Source organism: Geosmithia morbida (assembly GCF_012550715.1).
Source record: "Geosmithia morbida isolate 1262 chromosome Unknown scaffold_4, whole genome shotgun sequence".
NCBI classification, from domain to species: domain Eukaryota; kingdom Fungi; phylum Ascomycota; class Sordariomycetes; order Hypocreales; family Bionectriaceae; genus Geosmithia; species Geosmithia morbida.
Window position 1 is genome coordinate 307,731 of NW_023336191.1, and position 25,833 is coordinate 333,563.

General features: G+C 52.3%; 5 protein-coding genes across 5 annotated transcripts; 4 read left to right on the plus strand and 1 right to left on the minus strand.

Annotated features, from left to right (window-relative positions):
* Positions 1-277: 277 nt before the first annotated feature.
* Positions 278-2,268, plus strand: GMORB2_5584 (leucine Rich Repeat; the record flags this gene model as incomplete). The annotated part of the gene is made up of 2 exons (XM_035467554.1): positions 278-758; positions 887-2,268. 2 exons carry the CDS (start codon positions 278-280, stop codon positions 2,266-2,268), a joined length of 1,863 nt encoding a protein of 620 aa, XP_035322520.1.
* A 951-nt stretch (positions 2,269-3,219) lies between these two features.
* Positions 3,220-6,183, plus strand: GMORB2_5585 (V-type H+-transporting ATPase subunit a; the record flags this gene model as incomplete). The annotated part of the gene is made up of 4 exons (XM_035467555.1): positions 3,220-3,348; positions 3,434-3,512; positions 3,676-5,892; positions 6,011-6,183. The coding sequence occupies 4 exons, from the start codon at positions 3,220-3,222 to the stop codon at positions 6,181-6,183; spliced, it is 2,598 nt and encodes an 865-aa protein (XP_035322521.1).
* A 552-nt stretch (positions 6,184-6,735) lies between these two features.
* Positions 6,736-9,999, minus strand: GMORB2_5586 (cleavage and polyadenylation specificity factor subunit 3; the record flags this gene model as incomplete). The annotated part of the gene is made up of 4 exons (XM_035467556.1): positions 6,736-8,010; positions 8,079-9,216; positions 9,654-9,751; positions 9,841-9,999. 4 exons carry the CDS (start codon positions 9,997-9,999, stop codon positions 6,736-6,738), a joined length of 2,670 nt encoding a protein of 889 aa, XP_035322522.1.
* Positions 10,000-10,770: 771 nt separating this feature from the next.
* Positions 10,771-12,902, plus strand: GMORB2_5587 (uncharacterized protein; the record flags this gene model as incomplete). The annotated part of the gene is made up of 2 exons (XM_035467557.1): positions 10,771-12,142; positions 12,223-12,902. The coding sequence occupies 2 exons, from the start codon at positions 10,771-10,773 to the stop codon at positions 12,900-12,902; spliced, it is 2,052 nt and encodes a 683-aa protein (XP_035322523.1).
* Positions 12,903-14,097: 1,195 nt separating this feature from the next.
* On the plus strand, positions 14,098-15,489 carry GMORB2_5588 (deaminated glutathione amidase; the record flags this gene model as incomplete). The annotated part of the gene is made up of 2 exons (XM_035467558.1): positions 14,098-14,134; positions 14,729-15,489. 2 exons carry the CDS (start codon positions 14,098-14,100, stop codon positions 15,487-15,489), a joined length of 798 nt encoding a protein of 265 aa, XP_035322524.1.
* Between the last annotated feature and the right edge of the window lie 10,344 nt (positions 15,490-25,833).

The window sequence follows — 25,833 nt, forward strand, 5'->3', positions numbered from 1 at the left end:
TGGTCTCATCCTTGCCCGTCATCATCCACGACCATCGCACACGGATACAGCCTTGTTTCTCGGGCTGCCCTCTCTCTCGGCTTTCCCCGCCTATACGCCAGCTCTCATACGTACATATATATATATATATATATATATATATATAAATATTACGAGAGAGATACTTTACATGGCTCACGACCATGGTTCCCGCCACCCTACTGCGGTGCTTGACCTCTTTCAACGACAGCAGCAGCAGCAAGATAATGCCAATTACATGGCCACCTCTCTTCCAAGTATGACCACCATCAAGACAACCGCCAACAACTTCATCAGCCGGAACGGAACCAGCTCCCCCTCCGAGAAGACGGCCCGCTCCTCCTTCTCCTCGGTCCGCGAGGACGATGACGGCCTAGCTCAGACTTTTACCCGCTCCAAGGTCTCGTCCTACATAAACGATGTCGACGTCTTTGATGAGGCTCAGTCCCCCGTCAACGGCCTGCCCGCTCAGCAGGCCGCCGCCATCTTTCAGCCGCCCCTGACCAGGCCGCACAGCCAGCTCCATGGAGGCTTCTGGCTGCCCGCGACCAGCTTCCGCGGTTGGAGGGAGATCCCCCTGAAGGGGAAGAAGGCCAGCAGCAGCTCCGAGAACCTGCGTGGCCTCTTCATGTCGTGGAGCCCTCCGCGTACTCCTGACGACGAGGACGTCAGGAAGCCTCGTGTCACTTCTCGCCCTCCTGGAGAGTCCCTTCTTGAGTCTCTACCCACCGAGGTCCTCGGTGAGCATTCCCGATCCTGCCAGAGAAAGAGCGCAGCATACTATTTGCGGCCCGTCGCATGCAGCGGACGGGATAAGAGAGGCAAACGCGCTGGAATGCATGTACATATAGCTAACACGAAACGCCAGGCGACATCATCGACCGCCTCGTCGTCGAGCTCCCTCCCAACGGATTGACCACGCGCAACGCCGACCTCATGTCGCTGCTCACCACGTCGCGCACCATCCACTCCACCACCCTCAACACGCTCTACCGCCGCATCACCATCCCGCACTCGCGCATATTCCGCAAGTTCCTCAACACCATCACCGAGTACCCTTCGCTGGCCTCCATCGTCCGCCGCCTCGACTTCAGCCACTTCAACCCGTCCACCATGTTCTCCAGCGCTAGCGAGAGGGCTCAGGCGCGCAACCTGACGGCCGAGACCTTGTCCCAGTGCCTGGAGCTGACGCCCTTCCTGCAGGAGTTCCTGGCGCAGGAGTACCTGGACGAGGAGCTGAGCCCCGAGGTGCTGCGCAAGCTCTTCTTCGACCTGCCCCACCTGCAGGCCCTCGACTTCTGCGCCTGCTCCACCGCCATATTCAGGAACTCGTTCAAGACCTTCATCGACGAGAGCATGTGGCCCGAGACGCTGCAGATCAAACGCCTCTCCTTCCACAAGTGCCTGGGCCTCCCCTCGGCCGTGTACGAGACCATCCTGCCCCGCCTCACGCGCATCACCCACCTCGACGTGGCGGGCACCCGCGTCACCGACCGCGCCCTGGCCTCCATCCCCACGACGGCCCGCATCACCCACCTCAACCTGGCCAAGTGCCGCGAGCTCTCGGGCGAAGCCGTCGTCAACTTCCTCACCACCCACCCGGCCGTCAAGGACAGCCTGGCCTTCCTCAGCCTGGCCGCCGACGCGAGCACCCACCTCCTCCTCGGCAAGGAGGACATCGAGCACCTCCTCCCCCGACTCCCGCCCACCCTGCGCTCCCTGAGCCTCAAGGGCAGCCGCATGGAGCCCTCGCACGTCGAGCTCCTGCAGCCCCTCATCCTGACCCTCGAGGAGCTGGCCCTCGGCCGCGGCCTCGAGCTCGGAGACATCCACGACCTCTTCTACCAGAGCAACAGCGATGCCGACGACGACGACGACGGAGGCGAGAAGCGGTCCAAGCCCCACAACCTGCACTACCTGGACATCACCGACATCGAGGCCCGCCTGGGCAGCGCGAGCGACCTCCTCGCCGCCGACACTGCACCCCTGCAGGTTATCGAGATCGAGGAGCGCGCCTACGAGCGCGCGGCCAAGACCAAGAAGAACCTCGAGCTCGTCGGCTGGTCCCCCACCGAGTTCGGCAGCAGGTACTGGCTCGTCCGACGCAGCGACGACGGCTCCACCAGCCCCGACAATGGCAGCCGCTGGTGGAAGATGGGCGCCGAGAGCTGGGGCATGCGCAAGATTCCCGTCGCAGTCGCCGAGGTTGGTGGCATGTACGGCTCTTTCATGTTTGGACGACGACTATGAAATAATAACAACACAACGACGCGGAAGTAAAGAGTATATGAGAGCGACACGTCATGATTTTCCCATTTGCTTTTCCCATCAAGATTCTCTCTTCAAATTTTTTTATTGGTTTTTTTTTTCACAAGCAAGCAGCATCTGCATAGCATTACGGACGGATCCATCTCTTTTTTCATCCAACAATTTTTATTTCTCCAACCTAGCACCTGATCTTCTCTTATGCCTCTTGTCTTTATTTTTTACTGCTTTACGTCCTTTTTTTCTCATCTGCTCTTCTGTTCCTAAGTTTCACGTCTGATATTTTTGGCATGGCGTTATGTTTACGGGGCTGCATAGGAGCATAGGATGGATATACCATGGAAAAAGAAATGAGACCCAAAAAAAATAGCCTTGCAATGTTCCCTTTCTTTTTTTTTCTTTCTCTACGACACGTCTTCATTCTTTGTTATTCTCTTTTCAGTTTTTTTTAAGCTTTTCTCTTTCCGTTTACGTTTTTGATCGATTTATTCTTGGCAGATGTTGATACCTTTAGGAGCAAAGCATGGTGGTTCGGTTTCATCTTTCTCCTTACATCGCATTGTAACAAGCTGTTTTCCCTTCTTCTTTTTCTCTTCTAGCTGTCGTTAGCACTCCACTCTTTGTACAGGAATATAATTTTTTTTCAAAAAAAAAAAAAAAAAAAAAAAAAAAAAAGGCTCTAGAAGCTCCATTGCTCTGTAAAAATTACGGTGATGTGTAAATGTAAACAGCACAGTTTGACGGGTATGGGACCGGACCACGTGACCCATACTCTCTAGGTCGGGACGGAAAAACAATATCACCGTCCACGTGTCCTGGAGCCGGAGAGAGGCTGAAGCCGGCTCAAGGGGAGATGGTATTACGCCTCTAACCAAACCCACCACCACCACCACCCATCCACCATCAACCGCGCGAGAAACGGTGCCATCCATCAACATGGCTACCAAACAGGACACGCCGTTCCGCTCGGCGGAGATGAGCCTGGTCCAGCTCTACGTCTCCAACGAGATTGGACGCGAGGTTGTCACTGCCCTCGGGGAGCTTGGTCTCTGCCAGTTCCGTGACGTGAGTAGTTGCACTGCACCACCTCCCTCCACCGCGACGCGATGGGGAAGAGTAAGGAAGGAAAGGGAGGGCTAACAATTCGCAGCTCAACGAGAACGTCTCCGCTTTCCAGCGTACTTTTACCCAGGAGATTCGACGACTCGACAATGTCGAGAGGCAGCTGCGTGCGTTATTACCCTCCCAGATCGACGAAAGAAGAAGAGGAACATGAAAAGAAAAAGAAAAAGAATTCAAGAGAGTGGATCGAGAGAGGAAAGGAAAATGATGGAAGGGGAATTGGAGGGAGCGAGAAGAAACGGAGGAAATGAAGAGCTAACAACGATGCAGGCTACTTTCACAGTCAGATGGAAAAGACGGGAATTCCCCTGAGGAAGCTCGATCTAGACGTTGAGAGGCTCGCAGCCCCATCTACAACGGAGATTGTAGAGCTCGCCGAACGCAGCCAGAAGCTCGAGCAGCGCATCTCTGCCCTTAATGATAGCTACGAGACTCTCAAGAAACGCGAGGGCGATCTGACCGAGTGGCGCTGGGTGCTCCGCGAGGCCGGTAGCTTCTTCGACCGGGCGCATGGCAACGTCGACGAGATCAGGCAGTCGACCGACAATGACGATGCGCCGCTGCTGTCAGACGTGGAGCAGCACAACTCGGCGGCCGACGTGGACAGGTCCTTCTCGGGCATGAACATTGGCTTCGTGGCGGGCGTCATCAACCGCGACCGCATCGGGGCCTTCGAGCGCATCCTGTGGCGCACGCTGCGCGGCAACCTGTACATGAACCAGTCGGAGATCCCCGAGCCGCTCGTCGACCCGACCAACAATGATGCCATCGACAAGAACGTCTTCGTCATCTTCGCGCACGGCAAGGAGATCTTGGCCAAGATCCGCCGCATCTCGGAGTCGATGGGCGCCGACGTGTACAGCGTCGACGAGAACAGCGACCTGCGCCGCGACCAGATCCACGAGGTCAATAGCCGCCTCGAGGACGTTCAGAACGTGCTCAAGAACACCCAGACGACGCTGCAGGGGGAGCTCAACCAGATCTCGCAGTCGCTGTCGGCTTGGATGGTGCTCATCTCCAAGGAGAAGTCGGTCTACAACACGCTCAACAACTTCTCGTATGACCGCGCGCGCCGTACCCTCATCGCCGAGGGCTGGTGCCCGACCAACGATCTGCCCCTGATCCGCTCCACTCTGCAGGACGTGACCAACCGCGCCGGCCTGTCGGTGCCGTCCATCATCAACGAGATCCGCACCAACAAGACGCCGCCCACGTACCTCAAGACCAACAAGTTCACCGAGGGCTTCCAGACCATTGTCAACGCCTACGGCACCGCCACGTATCAGGAGGTCAATCCGGCCATGCCCGTCATCGTCACGTTCCCCTTCCTCTTCGCCGTCATGTTTGGTGACTTTGGCCACGCCCTCATCATGCTGGCGGCCTCGCTGGCCATGATCTACTGGGAGCGGCCGCTCAAGAAGGTGACGTTCGAGCTATTTGCCATGATCTTCTACGGCCGCTACATCGCCCTCGTCATGGCCGTCTTCTCCATCTTCACCGGTCTCGTGTATAACGACGTCTTCTCCAAGTCCATGACCATCTTCCCCAGCGCGTGGGAGTTCAAGAAGCCCGAGGGCTGGAAGGAGGGCCAGGCGTTGGTCGCCGTCCTCAACGAGGAGGGCTACCGCTACCCCTTCGGTCTCGACTACGCCTGGCACGGAACCGACAACGACCTCCTGTTCTCCAACAGCTACAAGATGAAGATGTCCATCATCCTAGGTTGGGCCCACATGACGTACTCGCTGTGCTTCTCGTACATCAACGCGCGCCACTTCCGCAAGCCCATCGACATCTGGGGCAACTTCGTCCCCGGCATGATCTTCTTCCAGTCCATCTTCGGTTACCTGGTCATCTGCATCATATACAAGTGGACCATCAACTGGGAGACGGCCGAGGGCCAGCCCCCCGGCCTGCTCAACATGCTCATCTACATGTTCCTCCAGCCCGGCACCATTGTCGAGGGCGAGCAGCTCTACCCGGGCCAGGCGGGCGTGCAGGTCTTCCTCCTGCTGCTGGCCTTCGCCCAGGTTCCCGTCCTGCTCCTCCTCAAGCCCCTGTACCTCCGGTGGGAGCACAACCGCGCCCGCGCCAAGGGTTACCGCGGCATCGGCGAGGTGTCGCGTGTCAGCGCCCTGGACGGCGAGGACGACGGCGCCGGCGGCGAGAGCACCTCGTTCCTCAACGGCCACGGCAACAGCCTCGACGACGGCGAGGGCGTCGCCATGATCGCCCAGAACATCGAGGAGGGCGAGCATGAGGAGTTTGAGTTTTCCGAGATCATGATCCACCAGGTCATCCACACCATCGAGTTCTGCCTCAACTGCGTCTCCCACTCGGCCTCTTACCTCCGTCTATGGGCCCTGTCCCTCGCCCACCAGCAGCTCAGTGTCGTCCTATGGAACATGACTCTCGGACCCGCCCTGGCTACTGAGGGTATCCTTGGTTCCATCATGGTTCTCGTCTGTTTTGCCTTTTGGCTCTTCCTCAGTAAGTTCCTCCTCTTCTCTCCTTGGCACGCTCGGATCATTTCTGCCCATGCTCGCAAGCTCGTCCCCCCGTATACACTGCTCCTCTCGAGAGACAGCAAGCTAACATGACCCCACAGCCATTGCTATCCTCGTCTGCATGGAAGGCACAAGCGCGATGCTTCACTCGCTCCGTCTGGCCTGGGTCGAGTCATTCTCCAAGTTTGCCGAGTTTGGCGGTTGGCCCTTCCAACCGTTTTCCTTCCAGATTCTACTGGAAGAGGCGGAGGATCTCAAGGAGTTCTTGGGATAAACATGCTTCTCTTGTTTTTCTCTACCTGTAGTTGAACGTTCAGTTTTTCTTTTTATAACCCCCCCCCCCCCCCTTGTTTTTTGATGTAAGGGTCTTTTGTCGTCGAACCCTTCTTGGAGAGATTGAGGAGGGGGGGTAAGTTTTGTTGGCATGGGTCGTGTGAAGTGCCTGTAGACTTAGCTTCCTTTTTTTTGTATGTGTCATTGTTGTATCAATACAACTGCATTTTGTGTTACCCTATATTACTCTTAAAGGGTGAATGGCGTCGTGGCTATGTTTACATGTTTACATTTACTCCCAAGTTGAACGATGTATCGTAAATTTCCTGGTCTCTGTATGCATTATAAAGTTGAATGAGGTATTGTCTTGTATATATACTTGGGTGAAAACACTTGACTTGTCCCAAAAAAAAAAAAAGGATAACAAGAAGGAAGAATGATTTGATATGGATGAAATGGTACTTTTTAATAGCATAGTATTTAGTACTAAGGGGGAAAAAAAGAAAAGAAATCAAGACAACAACGACAACGACAACAGCTACTACTATTACTACTACACCCATAGAGGAGCCGTCACCTCGACAGCCCTCTCGACCACGGCCTTGACCCTATCGGCAAAAACCTTGTTGTTACACTCCACCTCGAGCCTCTCGAGCCAGACGGTAGCGTGCATTCTGTCCACCGAGATGGATACACCCGGGACGGGAATGCCAATCTTGTGCAGACGCTCAATCTCCTTCTTCTGTCGGTCTTCCTCTTGGTCCCCCCCGCGCTCCATATCCATGATATCTTGTCCTTCTTCGTCCTCGGTCTTGGCGACGGCATCGGTTGCTGCAGCGGCAGCGGCCGATCCAGCGGGGGTGGGGGCCGGGCCGGGGGCAGGCGCGAGCTTGGGCGTCTCCACGGGGGCGACGTTGTCGGCGCCGAACTGGGCTTCTAGGAACCATAGGAGACGCTCGAGACGGTCTGCGGGGGAGGGCCTGCTGTGAGGGTTGGCCATCCTCTGCTCCCGTCTCTGCTTGAGCTGCTGATCATGATGATGATCGTGCGAGTGCGAGTGGCCGTTGCCCGATCTCTTGACGGCGGCCGGGGAGCTCTCTACCGAGAACAGGACGGCCATGATGGAATCCGCTATCCCGTCGTTGAGGAGGTTGGCCTCCCACTCCAGCTCGACGTTGCCGTCGCTGCGGTAACGCACTGCCACGCACCCCATTACCAGGTACGCTGCCACCAGACGGGAGACTTCCTCGTCCGCCGCTTCCTGCTGCCCAATCCGGCGCTCCCCTCCCCCTTCCTCCTCCTCTTCGCCCTTGACCGTCTTGTCGTCCTCGTCGCTCTCGACCCCGTTGCCATTGGCCTTGCCGTTGGCGGCCTTGCGCATCTCGGGGAGCTCCTCGACGCTGCCAAAGGTTCCTTCCAGGGCCCAGCGGATCAGGTCGACACCCGCCGCGCTCAGGCGGAGATGCTGCTTGCATGTTATGGTTGTCGTACTCAGGCCGGCGTACTCGCGGAGGTCTTCGGGTGCCATGAGCGAGAGCTTGAAATCGTTCTGAACGAGCACACCTGATACGAGGGGCGCGTCGACGTCGTCCGCTGCCTGGGCGTTCTTGGCCCCGTCCTCGTCCCGGCCACGCTTGGTTGGCAGAGGGGGAGGGATCGACGCCAGCTTGCCAACTACTTTGGCTGTCTTGTCTGACTTGAAGGGGATGCGGAGCTCCTCGCAGTTGCGCGGGGAGAAGACCTTGACTTTGTTGGTCTTAGAGGCGTTGAGCGAGAGTAGCTTGGATTTGAGGCGCATCATGTTGTGTTGCTCGCCGTGGACGAGGATCTGATAATAATAGGTCAGCCTTTTTTCCCCCCCTCGCATACCTCGATATAGGGAGGGAGGAAACATACCACAACGGGAGAGGACATTTCCTCGATAAACTCCCTGTTCTCCACGCCATCGACGTGAGCGGCGAACGAATACTCAGCTACGCTGCAGCGCCTGGGGATGAGGACCTTCTCATCGGGACCGCCGCCGCCACCGCCGCGGCGAGCGCCGGCCATACTGCGGGACATGACGGCCTGGATCTGGTCGGGCTCCTGCATGATCTGGCGGGCCATTGTGCCCTCGACACTGTAACCGGTGATGATGACCCCGTTCTTCTCGCTGGGGGCCCAGCGCTCGAGGAGCTCCCTGCTCACGCCGTTCTGGAGCATACCGGGGCTGGCGAGCATGACGCAGCCGCCCACGTCGTCGAAGCGGTCCAGGTTCTTGAGGGAGCGGATGTACTTGAAGTCCCAGGGTCCGCCCTTGCCGGCGCCGTCGCCTGTGGCCTCGGCCTCGGCCATGCGCTCGCGGAACAGGCGCTTGATGTTATCGTTCATGGCGCCGACGTACGTCTGGTAGACGAGCATGCACTTGCGGGCGAGGTTGCTGGCGTAGTAGATGGGGTACCGCTGGAACTCGGGGTGCTTCGCCCAGTACTCGTCGAGGATGAGTAGGAGCTCCTGAGCGCGGCCGAGGGCGAAGACGGGCAGAAGGGCGCGGCCACCGCGGTTCAGGACGCCCGTGATCGTCTTCATGAGGGCCTGCTCGCGCTCCACACGGGGCACGTGCGACGCGATGCCATACGTCGACTCGGTGATGAGCACGTCGACCTTGACCCCGCGGGGCACCTCGGCCGACACCAGGTGTCGGTCCTGCTCGCGCGAGTAGTCGCCCGTGAAGAAGATCTTGAGCCCGGCAATCTCGATGAGGAACATGGCCGCACCTAGCACGTGGCCGGCCGGGTACGGCGTGATGCGGATCGACGAGATGGTGTGCGTCGTGTGGTAGTCTATGGCCTCGATCTGCGGGAACGTGTTCAGGTGGTCCTGCTCCGTGTACACGGGCTGCGTCGACTGGTTTGACGAGCTGTTGCCCACGCGCACGCTGTCCTGGATGAGCCACTTGTAGATGGCCTTTGTGGGGTGCGTCATGAAGACTCGTCCCCTGAAGTTGGTCTTGGACAAGACGTATGGTAGCGATGCTGCATGGTCGACGTGGAAACTGCAGTGCTCTTGTCAGTTTCTTTTTTTATATAGGTATCTCTCTCTTCCTCTTCGCCTCTATATGTCCATCTACATCTTCCTTCTCGCGTGCGTGTACAGGAGTTGTATACAAAGGAGGGGGGCTGCGCATGGTAATGGTATTCGAGAGGGGGGGTATCTGTGTCACAGGGAAAGTGATGCTTTTCTTTCTCAGGAAGCAGAAGAGTGATATTTTGTATTTCATCTCGATTGTAGTGGTGGAAAGTAACATAATGAGGACACCAACGAAAAAAAGAACATTGGAGCAACCAGTTCCTCTTCGTGAAGAAGTGAATACCATTACCATTAACACGCAACGCGCCCTTGTTCTTTTTCGTTCTTTTTCTTCTTGTCTCTCTCTCTTCGTCCTATCCTCTTCCAGGTATGTCACGTATATATGTATCGGGAAAGGCTTACTGGCTGATTAGGAGCACATCTACAGTGCTCAGATCAAAGTCGTCGTAGAACGGAAGCGCGGCTAGGCCGTCGTAGGCCGGGTGCTGACCAGCATCAAGCTGTCATCATCAGAATAAGCATTTTGTCGCGTTCGTCTCCACGCACGTCGGATGGGGACGCCATCACTCTTGGTTCGTCCAGTACTCACCATGACAGTCTTCCCCTTGTATTGGACGATATGGCACGACCTTCCGACCTCGTTTCCTCCACCTAGGCAGAGAAACATGAGTTCGTCCGAGGGATCAACTGGTTCTTCGTTAACCGCAGCGGCGGCATTCATGGCCGCAGCCTTGCGTTTCGATGCCATCGTGCTGCCTCTTTCTTCCTTCTCTTCTCTTCTCTTCTCTTCTTTTCGGCTCTTTGTCCTGGTTCTTTCCAGCGATGGCGTATACGCAGCACTGCTGCTTGTCCTCTATGATGTTAGAAGTAGACGTCGCATGGAATGGGGCTTCGCGGTTTTAGCAATTCTTCCACCCCAAGCAGGGACCCGGGGGAAAGCAGCGCACAAAGCTTGGTGATGCAAGGGAGCAAGCTGGAGTGCATTGGACGTCGAGCTACTGGGACTCGAAGCTACAGGTAAGAGTAGCGCAGTATTACTCATAGTACTTAGTATATGAATCTATATGTTAGGACTGATGCGCATATGTAGTGGCAGCGGCTAAATACCGGCTTATATCCAGGAGTATAAATAACACGTGATATCTCTCTCACGTGACACCGTTACGCGACCCCCCCAAAGTTCCAACTGCTGTCTGGCGACTTGCACATCTAACCCACCCGATCGTGAGCTTCGATTCATCCCTACGTCCAGCCGCCTATCGCCAGCAACTAAGAACCCCCCCATCAGACGGCGAATACCCGATCACGAAAGACACGGCGTCATTATTGTCCCCAGGAAACGCGCTGCGGTCCCGCGACCCAACTATTCGGATGGGCGGAGAAGCTCTATCAACCGTGACGGGCTTCACGGCCTGTTGAAATCTTTCTCCTGGGCCGTCCCTTCATCTCTTATTCATCTCATCGCCCGCCTGCCTGCACTCTACTGTGTGTGGTGCGCGTGTGGCCAGCCATAATATCCATGATTATGGCGCAACCCCAATCACAAACGCCGCAGCCGGCATTCTCGCCGCCTCCTCAGCACAGTCCCTCCCCTGCGGCGTCCCAGTCGGCCTTTGCACCACCACCTAATAAGCAGCCGCAAATTCGCACCAACGGGAATACCCCGTCGCAGCAGCCAGACTCGCCTTATGCAAACTCTCCCTACGCCATGAGCCCGGTGACGGGCGCGACGCCCCCAAGCGGCGGCGGCGGCACTGGCTCACCCCAGAGCGCGCCTAGTCCCGCCCTCCCGTCGGGCCAGCCATCGCCATACGCAAATGGCGTGTCAACACCGACCCTGAACCTCCCCGACACGCGACCGAGCTCTACGCCGCCGGTCCAGACGCCGGTCCAGACGCCGGTCCAGACACCGGTCCAGACGCCAGTCCAGACACCGGTCCAGGCGCCTCAACCGTTGCCATTGCCGCCGCCGCCGCAGCAGCAGCAGCAGCAGCAGCAGCAGCAGCAACCCCCTGCGATGCCTCAGTACACGAATGCGGCAATGATTCCCATGAACACGCCGCCACCCGTGCCAGCACCGGCGCCTCCTGTGCAGGCCACCGGGACCATGGGACCACCCCAGAGACCGGCCGAGCGACCGACGAAGGACTACGAATACGATGTCACTGATTCGCTGGCCGGCACGGGCATCGACCTGAGGGCCGAAGAGCAGTTCATGTCAGACATGTACTCGACCTACTTCGACCCCGAGGCTCGGTCGGGCTTTCCCCAGCACCCTCCCGGCGGCAAGTCTAGCTTCTACGGAGCTGGGCCCGCCAACCAGCCGGCTCAGACAATCTCCGATAAGGACCAGGAGAGGCAGGCTGCGCAGGCCGCGGAGAAGGCATGGACAGAGTCTTCGATGCGTCTAGGCGCCCAGAGGACGCAAGAGATCAACGATCCGTTCCTGCTCGTGGCTCTACTGCACCACCGCGCGGGTAAGATCGCTGGGGAGCACCATCTGAGCCTCAACCTGGATCTGAAGAATAGCAACCAATCCATGGGGAAGATGAAGCTGCCCAACCAATTTACAGAGCCATCTGTGACGGTCAACATGAAGCCCGTGGGGGAGGGCCAGACCATGATCCAAACGGCGGGGTCCTTCATCCCGCACGACGCGTACCTGGTGGATCAGCTCGCTCTGCTATCCATCGCTACTAAGACGAGGCTGCGTGACCTCATGGAGGATGCCAACTCGGTGGCAAGACACAGACAGAAAACATCGCACGGAGAAGTGCCCGAGGATTGGACCTCCGCCGCCGCACCTGTAAACATGCAGGTCCCCGAAATGATGGAGGTGGACGGACTGGCGTCGGATGGCACTCCGGCTCCGGTAGCCAACCTATCGAAACGTAAGTATACGGTGAAGACGAACCCTGGCTTGTACAGCTCCCTGCTAAACTCAGTCTCCTCTCTTTTTTTTCTCCTCCAGGTCCCATCGAAGATGGCAGCGAGGTGCGACCCAAGAAGTTGGCCAAGATCTCGTCGTACATGATGACGACGATGCGGGACCTGGCCAAGCAGGAACGCGAATGGGAAGAGGCGCGTCTGCGTAAGCGTCGGAAGCGCAAGGAAGGCATCCCGGACTCATCTGCGGCGCCTTCGAGAGCGGGCAGCGTGGCGCCTAGCACGCCGGCGTCGTCGTCGGTGGCTCCCGACCCGGAGAAGGCTCCGGGCAAGAAGGAGAGCAAGAAGGCGGCGGCGGCCAAGACGGCCGAGGCCAACAACCACGCCAACCAGAACATGACGAGCAGCATGTTTGCCGGACTGGGAGGCAAGGGAAGCCTGTTTGGCAAGAAGAAGACGGGCAAGACGTACGACTGGATGAATGTCGGGCGCGGCGGTAGCGGCGCCAACACTCCGTCGAAGGGGTCGTCTGGCGGCGGGACGGGCAAGGGCGGTCCAGGCTCGGGCGGCGGGGCTCCCGGGCCCGCGGTCAACATGGCGATGACGACCGAGGGGCGTAACCGTTTGGGGACGTGGCGAGAGGATAAGGAGAAGGGCAGGATGATTCAGCTGAGGGACTGGGTGTCTGTGCTCGAGAGGGACGGCCGTGAGTCCCTAGCCCTGCAACGGGCATATATCCACCTGGATGCGTCGAACCCCAAGTAGAGGGCGGCAATCCATCCTCCAGCTGGTCAAGTTGGGAGAGGGAGGAGTTAATAATAATATCAAAAGAAAAGAAGAGGAGAGAGTGAAAGCTGGACTTGACCTTTTGAGAAGCAAAAGGTTCGAGAAAACAAGACGGCTGTATATGTGACGGGAAGAAGTCGTCGCCTCGTCTCTCTGTTCTTTCTTCTTCTTCGATCACTTGTTAGCACGGCGTTGGTTCTGACTTTTCTCTCTCTCTCTCTCTCTCTCTCTCCCTCTCTTTTCTTCCTTTTACTTTACTTTGCTTTTCTTACCAAATTTTCTTTTTTTCTAGTGCCACTAGAGGGCATATCGGAAAGGAGTGGGCTTCGGTTGGGATTGAGACGAGACGAGACGAAGAAAACAGAAGCGAGGGTATGACACGTCCAAGACCGGGAACACGCTTCTTCTCCCTCCTCTGTATTTTCCGGATAAGGGAGGACGGGGGAGAAAGAGAGGAGAGGAAAAGAAAGCTGGAGGTGGTGATGATTCTTAATCTTGTGATGCGATGCCTAGGCTGCTGGGTATCGGCTCTGTCTAAATGGAATTGAGACGGTCTTTTTTTTCTCCCCTTTCTCTCCGTTCCCTCTTCGGAATTCATGGAGGCAGATGAGATAGCGGATGTTGCTCTTTTTTCTTGGTTGTAAGACAATAGAAGTTGAGCCTTTTCAAGCTGTTCTGTTCCGTGGCATCTTGGTTATAGTGAAATGTAGGAGGAAGCGGTGAGACTGATGAGACGTGGATGATGGCCCACGCAATTGAGGCCTTGGTATTTTTGGTATCCCGATATGTGCGGGTCGAAGGAGAAGATGGAGACAAATGAGGATAGATGTGTTTATGGGCATTTAGAAAGAAAAGGGATGTATGAGCAAAAGTTGTCAGAAGGAAAGAAGAAAAAGTCCTGAGCCAACAAGGTGAAGGAGACAAGGTGAACGAGTGACGGTGACGTGACGGTTGTTTTTTTGGTATTTATTTATTTATTTTTTTCTTGTGTAAATAATTTTTTTAAATTTTTTTTTTTTTTAGGGAGGGGTGGTGGATTTCTGTTGTTTGGGTTTCTGAGGGGCCCCCCGCTGTGAGGCCCGTGGAAGTAGGAGGGGAACACACTGGACAGTGGACAGAGAAGCGTAGGGCAGCGCACTCCTTATCTTGTCCATCCAAACCCCCGCCTGATCTGATGGTCCCCCTCCCCTCCCCGCCCCATCTGTCACATCGTATTCGTATTTATTACATGTCAAACGAAGACACATACAATAAAAGACAATAACAACGCATCACATCTATCTACTTGGTAGCTCGTCTATCCATCAAACAGCTTCCATATCATCATAATAGAAGCATACACAGACACACGCACACGCACGCATATACGCGGAAAAGAAGCACATATATATATATATATATATACGCCAACCTGACAAGACAAGATGCCGACTGCAGTATGCGCCCTCCCTCCCCCCCACCCCCCCTGCGCTCATACAATCAAGCAAAGGCTGACGGTAGCAAACAATAAAAGGCCATAGGGCAGATATGCTCTACTCCCTCTTTAGCAGGCAATCTAGAGCAATGCGTTAGGCTGGTAGCACGAGCGGCGCAGGGAGGAGCCAAGGTAAGATGATGAAGCAGTACTACTACTACTACTATTACTACTACTGTTGCTGCTGCTGCTGCTGTTGCAAGTAATACTTGGACCAGATATATATATATATATATATTCATACATTTCAAGTTCACGCACGATGCTAAAACAAAAACAAAAAAACGAAACGGTACCAAAAAAAAAAAAAAGATCCTCTTCCTCCCCGAAGCATCTGACTACATTGCCACCAACGCCGAAGAGTCACTCAAACTGGCGGTCCCGCACGAGACGTCCCCCTTCGTCCTCGGACTACGCGAGGCGGCCAGGACTAACGGCGTGGCAGTACACGTGGGCATTCACGACGTGGCAACGCATCAGGCCGACGCTAAGAGGCTGCTCAACCGTAACCTGTACATCACGTCCGAGGGGATCGTGGACGGCTCGGCGACGTACGACAAGCTCCACGTTTTCGACTACGGGTCCCTCCGGGAGAGCGCGACGGTCCAGCCGGGCGGCTCGCTGACGAGGCCGTTCGCCTCGCCGGTCGGCCGCGTAGGCAGCCTGATCTGCTTCGACCTGCGGTTCCCCGAGGCGGCCCTGTCGCTCGCGCAGCCGGGCAGGCGCAGCCGGTGGCGAGACAGCCCCGCGCAGGTCGTCACCTTCCCGAGCGCCTTCACGCTCCGGACCGGCGCGGCGCACTGGGAGACGCTGCTGCGCGCCAGGGCCGTGGAGACGCAGAGCTGGGTCGTCGCCGCCGCGCAGGTGGGCCGCCACACGGCCACGAGGGCGAGCTACGGGCGCAGCATGGTCGTCGACCCTTGGGGCAGGGTGGTGCTCCGCCTGAAGGGTGTCAAGGGCGATGCTGCCCCGGAAGGAACCCCGGAGGGTGAGGCCGAGGATGGGGCTGTCGGTGAGATTGGGTTTGTTGACATTGACATTGATGAGGTGGAGAGGATCAGGAGGGAGATGCCGCTGCAGAGGAGGGTGTGAGTCATCTTTCCACCTTGCCTTCTTTCTCTCTTTTTCCCTTCCTCTTGATGAATGACATTGGCAGCCAGCTAACCCGTTACGTCATGACAGTGATGTATATCCCGAGCTCTGATCTATTCGACAAGACATAGGTCCAATCCTGTTCAGACTTTTGAAGATGGAAAACTACAGTTACTACCATACACCCGCCCCCCCCCCCCCCCCCCCCCCCCACACACACACACACTCTCTCTCTCTCTCTCTCTCTCTCTTATACGAAGTTGTACGGAGTGGACAGGTCAAATGTCCCAAATCGTCATGCAGCGTACCTGATATGGGAACAAAAAAAAACAAACAGAAAAAAACAGAAAAACAAAGAGGGTCCAAGCAAAATGTCCATGAATGATTCAACACAATAGACGATTCCATCTAAAAAAACTAAAAAAACAAAGAGGGTCCAAGCAGAATGTCCATGAATGATTCAACACAATAGACAATTCAATCTATTTATTCGTTTTTATCTATGTATGTACATACATGTATAATATATATGTATTATAAAAGAGTCCTATCGGAAACATTTCAGATGACATGACGCGAGAGACACTGGGGGCAAAACAGGCACACACACACGCACACATACACATTCCAGCCGGCTGCACCGTCGATCCCCGGCTGCCAATCGGAGAAGACGAAGCGGCTGAGCCGTGACTCTGCTTCTTCTCTCTCTCTCTCTCTCTCTCTCTCTCTCTCTCTCCCTCTAATTCTCTCCATCTCCCTCTCTCCATCTATGGGTGTGTTCGTGTACCGTGTTGCGCAAGACATGGATGGGACGGGATGAGGGATGAGCGGGTAGGACGATCGTAGAAGGAGTATACAAACAAAGCAAGACAAGACAGAAGGCAGACCCAAAAAGAGAGGGAATTTAAAACAAAAAGACCACATTCCGTCCCCCCCCCCCACCACCCCAAAGAAAATTGTGACGGGACGGTAGGGAAGGAGAGACATTGCACGTCAAGGTACAAAGTACAGAAAGGGAGAATGATGATTTAGAATTTCGGTCTATCGAAAGACGAAGGATCCCGATCTACGATGATGATTAGCATGGTACAAAAATCGCCAACCCAGCCGTTTAGACAGCTTGCATATCTAGACTCGGAGCTGCCGCTACCTGGGGACGCAGTAATGCATGATCTTCTTTCTTTTTTCCGTCCATGATCAACCCCCCCCCCCGAGCTGATGGTATTCGCAAGTAGCTCATTTTCAACTCGCGATGAAATGAGATACTACGACGTCTACATGTCGAGGGAGAGAAAAGGAAAAGGGGGGGAAGAATGCAAGGAAGGAAAGAAGAAGAAAGACCTCGGGTCATGACAGAAAGAGATATTTATAAAATAAAATAAAAAATTGGAAAAAAATATATATATAAATATTAAAAAAAAACACCCTCCTAAATTTGAAAATGAAATAGAATGAAATAAAAGTCCCGAGAAACTGTTGAGGGAGAGAGATCCGAGTGCCAAGTGTCTGATACAGAGAGAGAGAGAGGGTGTTACAGGAGAGAAGAGAAGACAAGATGAGAGTTCAGTGCGCATGATTGTACTTGTACTTGTGCTTTTTTTTTCTTTTTCTTTTTTTGTGATCTTATAACCCCGGCTTCATCACATAGCCCCTGGCGGCAACGACATATTGAGAATGATTGGGGGGGGGGACGATGACTATCGATAAAAGGACAAGTTCATACAACAAAGTGAGAAAGAGATGGAGGAAGGGGGAAGAAGGAAGAAGAGGAAGAAGAAAAATGAGGAAGGAAGGGAGAAGAAAATTTAAAATAAAAATAAAATAAAAGGTACTCCATCATACACTCATATACGCTCTCACTCTTTATCAATGAACAATAACTTCGTTCCCATCTACACACATGTATTATTATTACTACTATGCCACCTATGCATTCTTTCACACATCTGCCTACATGCAAGGCTCTCCCGTGACACAGGGAAAGAAAAGAAAAAGAAAGAAGAAAAAGGAAAGAAAAAAACGTCTCCATCCTCGTACATGAACATGTCACCAAAACAACAAGAAGAAGAAAAGGCAGAGACAACTAACAGCCAGATAGATTTTTCTATACAAAAAGAAAAAAAGAATGTAATCAAAAAAAAAAAGTGCAACGGTCTCGGCAAACCCAACCCCCCCCTTCCCCCCTAGGAAACATACCGTTGGGTACAATGTAAGAGAACCAAAACCTCCCTATGAACCTTGTTCTCTCTGTACAGCCTCCCTCGCCTATACGTTTACTCTCAATACTCCGGGGTTTGACAGTTTTTGTTCATGTACGATACATATGATACCCCCCCCCCCCCCCCCAATGTACCTCACTTCCCAATCCTTATTTTCCCAATCCTTAGTTAGTGTCTCGGTCTCCCCCCCCCCCCACCAATGCCCACACACACACACGCACACGCACGGGAAAGAAAGAAGAAAAAAAAGGAAAGTTGTATGATGAATCATGTATTATACGCTTTATATGCTCCGTTCCGCAGGTTGCCTCAACCCTCGAGACCCCCTCCTCCCCCCTCGCAAGATATCTAATACTACTCGTACAATTACATCACCAGGCACTCCGTACTCTCGTACATGTTAATATACTCTACAAGACCGAATATAGAAAAAGAGAGAAAACACATGAAACCAACAGCTTCAAACTTCAACCTCAAGACTAAATGTACACACACACAAGTCTCAAGAGCTGCAGTCAGAGTATCATGTAATGCCAGCCTGGTTCTGGAACTATTATTACAAAGTCTATCTAAAAGAGGGTATCCATCTATTTTGACGTTTCCTTTTTGCCCACCTGGATCCAGCCCAGTGGCGGCTTCAACAATGCCAAAGATTCCAAACATGTTGACGTGAGCAGGAAAAAGTAAGGAAAAATGTCTTTTTGGGTCGATACCCCAGTAAGGCTAAGCTCCCGCGAGGTGATGGCTGTAGCTCTCGTAAATAAAACAAAAGAAAGGTAGTAGGAAACGACATATTTTTCCTCTTGTCTTCTCCCAAATAAACGGAACCAAACAGGAAAGGAAAACCCAAGTCTATATGCGAAAATCAGATCAAATCAAATCCAAACTTTTTCTTTCCCGAATGACCAAAAACACACAAAAGCAAAACCAAAATAGGACTCAGATGTCGCTAACCACTCGAGGGTGCGCTTGACCCCTTGCATAGTCGTGTCCGCGAGGACTTGTTTCTCTTCTTCTGTTTGCCCTCAACTGGAGGGGAGGGTCTGAGATGTGACCTTGGAGCGACTCCACCCATTAAAAACAAAAGAAAAGCGAAAAAGCAATGTCTTTCCCAATCCGTCTATGTATGAACGCCATGCAGTGGCCCGCAGCCGAGAAAAAGCAAGATTTCCCACAAAAGGGGTAGTGAAAACAAGCCAACACCTGTCAAAAGGGCACCTGGTATCAAACTGGGACCATAGGATGATATCTTTGACGGCCGGTGTTGGGGGGGTAAGAGGTATCGACGGGTGTTGACGTACACCCTATCGAATACCAGAAAGGGTATTAAAACTGTCGATAGGAAATGGCAAAGTTCGAAAGGATTAAAAGTGGCTTCGGGCATGAAGCTCACGAGTCGTCGGAATCGTGTGACGTGAGAGGTCCAGACTCGACGGGCGATGAAACTCCGAAAGAGCTTTATCGGGGGCGGGGAGGGGGCTTGGGAACACCAGTTGTGTCGTAGGCACCGCGGCCCATGTTGCTGGTACTAGACTCTTGGCCGATCATTGTGGCGGTTGTGTGAAGGCTGTTGCTCTACAGTCAATGTCAATAGACTATCCAAGCCATGCAAGACGGCGCTGTCACATACCAGTTCGAAGCTTGTCAGAGCAATGGATAGCAGCTACCCAGAATAGAAGGCAGCGTGGCAACGGGACTGGGACCAGCGGGACGGTCTTGTGGCAATCACTGATTGCGACTGGTCGAGTAACAGGCGGAGTTGCAGAGGCAGATCGGAGGGAAGGCGAGGTGTCGTTGATAAGGTGGGCACCGGCGCAAGGAAAGCCTATGGTTCGGGGTCGACTTGGTGATCTTTGGGGGGGGAGCAGAGGGGTGGAGAGTCGGGGAAGCTTGGGATTAAAGAGTTTCTTGGTGATGTGATGTGATGGTAATCGTCGAAAATCTCGTGTGCGCAAGAGAAAAAAAAAATTGTCCTCTGTTCAAGTGCAAGCAATATCTTGACAGTGTACAAGACAAAAGGGGTGTTTTGTGGTAGCGTCGTCAAGTTCGTTTTTGTTTGGGAGAAGTGAGGTCCAGGTATTAAAAGCGACTAAGGTCTGAGGTTGTAAGATTCAATAAAGAGAGAAAAAGTTGAAAAACAAAGACAACGATGGGGAAAGGACTGAAGGGAGAAAGAATGAGTGAACTTCAGAGGGAAGGAGAGGAGAATGGGGTGAGGTTCCCGGGAGCTTTTGTATAAAGCAAGGCAGGCACGCGTAGAATACAAAACGGAGAATGGAAGGGGGACCCGGGGGGGCGCTTTCCCACCACTTCGGGTGGTAATTTACCACCACCCCCGTAAAGTCATCTAGAGAGAATGGCAGGAAGCTCTACCTTGGGGGTGAAGGGAGGGTGTATGATTATCGGGTGTTGTCTGTGGGGCGTGTGTGTGCGTGTGTGTGTGTGTGTGCGTGTGTTTAGGTACCAAGGTACACGCCATTACTCGTACATACAGCGTCACTGTAATCGTACACGTACACACTCATTGAATTATGAGTGCTGTCCGTGAGTGTCTGTGTGGTGGCAGGGGGTGTGGATAGAAGCTAAGAGAAGGGGGTTTATGATGGGACAAGGGGGAGAGGAGGACCGGGGCGTGAATTAAACTGAACTTGCTTGACCTGATCCAAGGGGCCGGACATGCCTGAGCGCTGATGCTGAATGAGGCAAAGGGTTCAAGGGTAAAAACAAGGGAAAGGCCAAGGGAAAAAGACCAAAGGAAAAGAGCCGGGGCCAGGGTAATAGTGGGGGAGGAAAGAAGGAAAATGGATTATTATTATTCTTCCTCTTTAAAAGAGTCTGGGAAAAAAACATTAGAAAAAAAGTAAGAAAAAGAAGATAAATAAAAATAAAAGAAAGATAAAAAGGAAGAAGAAAATTAAAAGAGTAAAAAATGCATGATGGACTAGACTGGGGATAGGGAATCTCTTCTCTATCTCCCTTACCCTGTCATGCTTCCTCACTGCCTTGGATAGGAAAGATGGAGATGAGCAGGCGGACAGTAAGAGGACGTGATGCTACTGTTACCTACTGCTCTACACTGCTACCATCACGTAGTATGGGGCGACTTACCGTAGAAGAATATTAGTAGTATTACCACTACTACTACTACTACTACTTCTACCAACTTCTACTACTATTACCACGCAGCAAGAGAGTCCCATCCCACCATGACGAATTACGAAAATCACTTGTCCATAGTCTTTTCTGTATCTTGTAAAGTGCAAAATAATACCCCGGGCAAAAAAAAAGGGTGATCTTGCCCAACGTGCCGGGCAGTACAGTACCATCACATCGCTATATATACTGTGTATGTTTTATACTGTATTACATTACCTACAGGGGTATGCATACCTATTAACCTGGACGACGATTGATTGCCCATCACTCGTATTACGAGGACTTTTTTTTTTCTTTTTTTATTTTTTTCTTTTTTTTCTCCCTCTCAGTCTCTCTATCTCTCTTAGTCTACCTTACTTTGTATTATTACCTTAGCTATGGAGCACACGGTTAGGACTGTCCGTCCGTCCGCCGTCGCCTTTTTTTCCTTTCTTTTTTATGACATTGACTCTCCCGAGTATTTTGGTCACTAGTCGCACAGTTAATACTCCGTAACTTTGACCACCCGGATGCACGTCCGGCCGGAAGTCAGAGAACCATGTCCCGGGGCCAGGGCATTTTGCCTTGTCCCGAGGGCTTGTTGAATATTCATGTAGCTTTTCATCTTGATATCTTTTTTTTTTCATTCATCGTGTTTCTTTCGTCTCAAGGCTTTTTTAGGGAGAGGGGGGAGAGGGGGGAGGCAAAGAAGAAGAAAGGGGGAAGAAAAATCTTTCCATAACATTCTCCTTGTTTTAGTCGTATTCATTCAAATTAACCAAATAGAAGAAAAAAGAAAGGAAGGAAGAAGAAAAAAAAGTGACAAGCAATGAAGCAAGAAGTCTTGTTTTCCCCTTCACAGTCTATAATGTCGTAGCTGAATCATACAAAAGAAAAGAAAAAAAGGCGGTGGCAGAATTACCCGGAGACACGGCCGGTCTCCGCAATCTTGCCCAGTCTGTTGGGAGAAAAAAAAAAAAAAGAGACTACGTAGCTTCTATTTTGGAAGGTCTGATCATTGGGCTCTGATCATTGTCACTCTGACGATTGATTGACACCTGTACGAGTAATACAGCCCGTACTTGCCTGTATATGTGTATGTGTATGGATACTGTGACATACTCTGCAATAAAATAGTATATTTACACCCCGCTGCTATTACTTACTCCCTACGTACAGTATGAGACGCGGAATTCCAGCCGCTGGTCTGTCCCTGGAGATCGTGCATACGTCGTAATAGGCAGCCGTCTCTACCCTTCAGCTGTGTACTCTCCCCCCCCCCCCCCCCCCCCCCCCCCCCCGCGACGCAACTTTGTGTGTCCTTATCGTTTTACCGTATATGGAATCTCGTTATTCTCTTCCGTCTTCTTCTTCTTTCCCTTCTATTTACGGATAGGAATAGGACAGGAAACGCAGGTGACAATCATCAACCCCCTCAGGAGGCTGAGCTCGTTTCATGGAAAGTCTACGATATATTAATGCCAAAACAACTGAACATTTTACGTGCATGAACCTCTTCTCGACTTCCCGACCTCACTCAGTCATCTATATCTCTCCCTGTGTGTGTGCGTATGCGTGTGTTTATTTTTCCTTTTGAGAGAGAGACCGCGTGTACGTATGTAGCTGTGTACGAATATACAACGGCTTTTTTCTCCGACCATGTATTACATGATGCCTTTTCTATCTTGATTCATTCCGTTCGACATGAAAATCCTGTCTCGTACATGCGCTGCCTCAGCTCAACGTCACCATGTCTGGGTCTGTGTGTCATGTCCCCCTTTTTTTGTTGCTACTACCGACTCATGCTATTGTACTCATACTCCTTCTCTGTTACTCTCGCCCGCAAAGAAGCAAACTTGTTCTCACACACGAAGAATACGAGTGATATTGGCTCTGACAGCCGAAAGAAGAAAGGGAGAGAAAAAAAGAAGAAAACGTTGTCCGTGCACTCTGATACATGTACGAGTAGTCGAGCACACACACGCGCGCACGCACACGCACACGCAAACATCCCTTGATCCCCCCAAACCAAACCCCCCTCCCTCCCCTCAAAGATGGTGTGCTGGCCTCCTCGCAAAGTGACGCTCGAAACAGTCAGTCCGTCCAAGAAAAAAAAAATGATATGGTCAGACTTGAAATGTGTTTGATGCAAGTTGGGGTTGGAGGAATATTGACGTATGCGGTATTAATAGACATGTCGTACCAGTCGTAGAGTTCAACATTGGAGGTACTGCATAATACTAATACCTCGCTCGACCTTGGTACTCGGCATTTATTCTGATACCTAAAACTGACGTGATGCGACGAATCGCATAGAGCCCATCAGCCATTCTCATGTCACAGCACAGCCGCCCAGGTCCAGCCAGTGACGCCACAAAGGCCTGGGCAGTGACAGGGAGGAAAGAGGGCGGGGGGGGGGGCTTGTGCTTTGTATTGGAGGGTGTTGCATATCCGATGATTCAATCAGTTTAGATAGCAGAAGGAAGGAGAAAGAAAAGAAGAAGAAAAAGACCATCCAGTTTACGAGCAGTCAAGATGTGACGAAGGCAGCACTGTGACGGCATAGGCAGTCAGTCAATACGATACAAGAGTGATGTTGCCTTTTTAAGCCAACCGTCTGTCTCTCTCTATTTCTGTTTGCTGTCACGCCTTTCTTACCTGTAATCTGTACATCTATTTCCATTTCCATCTACCTTCCTGATCGGCTGCACTGCACTCCACATACTGATGACGCGTGGGGGATAAGAAGCGGCGGCCACGGCGTAGCAATACAAGACTGGAGCGTTCCCACGCAGACGTCATTGGTTGCTTGTGGTGGTGATGTAGCCAGTATCATGTTATCAAGAGCAGAGCAGCGTTGCGAATCTTCTAGTCTGACGAATGCTATTAATACTACTCGTACTATCATTACTACATGTGCATACAGCATGACTGTATCAATACATGCTCAGAGTAGCTGGGCTATGAAGGAAGTAATCTGTACAGTAATAGTCATTGGCAGCATCGATATATTTACCTGCGACAATGACTCGCGCATACTATTATTCATCTCTCTCCCTCTTTTTCCCAGCATGGCAATTGTCCGCGAGGCGTTGGGGGGTACGAGAGAGCTCAGATGACCCAAAGTGGCAAGGCTCGGGGATGGTTAACCCCCTTGTGACGAGGCTGAGCGTGCGAGGCTAGGAGAGAGAGGGAGAGGGCTTAGAGGGAGAGGGCTTAGAGGGAGAGGAGAATAATAATAATAATATTGAAAAAAAAAAAAAAAAGGAAAACAGAAAGAGAAAAAGAAAAAAAAAGAGAAAAAGAGAAAAGAGAAAAAGAAAAAAAGAAAAATACAGAGGAAATCATATCAATCACGCTAAAAAAGAAAAAAAAGAAAAAAAGCTGAGACACTATACTAGTCTGACAATGCCAGAGAGGCAGTTTCCCCTGGCTATCCGGGCCGTCAGACAGGCCACAGGGCTACCAATTATTTGTCAATACGGCTCAGGGCTAAAGACATTGCGCGTATATGTGCAGGGGAGAGAAGGGGACAGAGTGTGACAGAGTGTATTACAAGAAAGATGAAGAGAAAAAAAAAGTCTAGGCAAATTAATAAGAGAGAGAGCAAGAGAGAGGACAAAAATAAATGTGGAAATATTCTAGAAGAGAAAGAAGAGAAGAAGAAGAAGTCAAAACCCACTGCTGGACCCGTCGGGCCGTCAATTAAATCGTGAACAGGGATTATAAGAGAGTACGTACAACGTCAAACCACCCCGGAAACAGTGCGAGCTCTTTCCTCTCTCTTGCTTGGGGGGGAAAGGGGGGGGGACTTTGGTGATACTGATCCGAGAGCGAGAGCCTGGGAAGGGGGCGGTCCTACAGCGGTCCTACATACAGGTGGTAATACAGAACTGCACGGAAAGCAGATGGGGAGGGGGGACCTACTCACACAGCTCGCTGGAAGGTAGAACCGAGTGGCAGGCGGCTAAACAGTGGGTATTACGTATCTTGTTAGGGGGGGGCAGGGGGTGGGGGGGTGCACTTGGTTCCATTCGGGTTAGAAGGTGCTGGGAGCATTCTTTTCAATTTCATTTAATCTATTTCTTGGAGTCGATTAATAACAAACCAAAAAAAAAAAAAAAAAAGGATTTTGCGAAAGACTAAATAACAATAATAAAGAAGGAAAATCCTTTGGTCTGTAGCACATCTGTGGTCCGTGGAGAGATATTCTGGAAGACTGGTCTGATATTAATGGGGCATCCGCAGAATCCACAAAGTACAGTATTACAGGTACGGCCCGCTGTGAGTGGCAAGGCACTGTACGACAAACACCCCGTTATAAAGTGTGGGTTTTTTTTTTGGGGGAGGGGAGGGGGAGGGGGGAGGGTTCCTTCTTTCTCTCTTTCTTCTCTTTCTTTCCTTTTCCCTTTTTTTGCCGGAAACAACCTGGGTGATGATACTACAAGTCATTCTCTCCTGGGTAAGGTAGATTACGAGTACAGGTAGGCTACATCGCTGGTCCCCCAATCCTCAATCCTTGTACCCAACCAGCATGACACATTGCTTCGACTTGGACCTCTACGCAATCTCTCGGCAAGACCAGAGGGTCCCCTGTCTGTGTGGTGTGTGTGTGTGCGCGCGAGCGCGCGTGTACAGGCTTAACCATGTCAGGGCACGCCATCCTTCGCAGCCTTCCTCGCAGCCTTCCACTTTATGCGTTTCATGGATGCTTGTACGATAAAAGGGGAGGGGACTGTCACACATCAGGCAAACCAACCAACCAACAACTGACAATCAATACGAGTACATGGTAATCTGTACATATTATGTATATGTATATATTAAAGATATAACAAGTAGCATTAGGGCCTAGATGTTATTACTTGCACGATATTATATGTACATGTCCTTGGGAGATCCAAGATGTGAAACAGCGATACCCGGCATTGCTTCTCCCGGTGGCCGAGTGTTATGCTCGTACTTTTTTTTTTTTTTTTTTTTTTTTTTT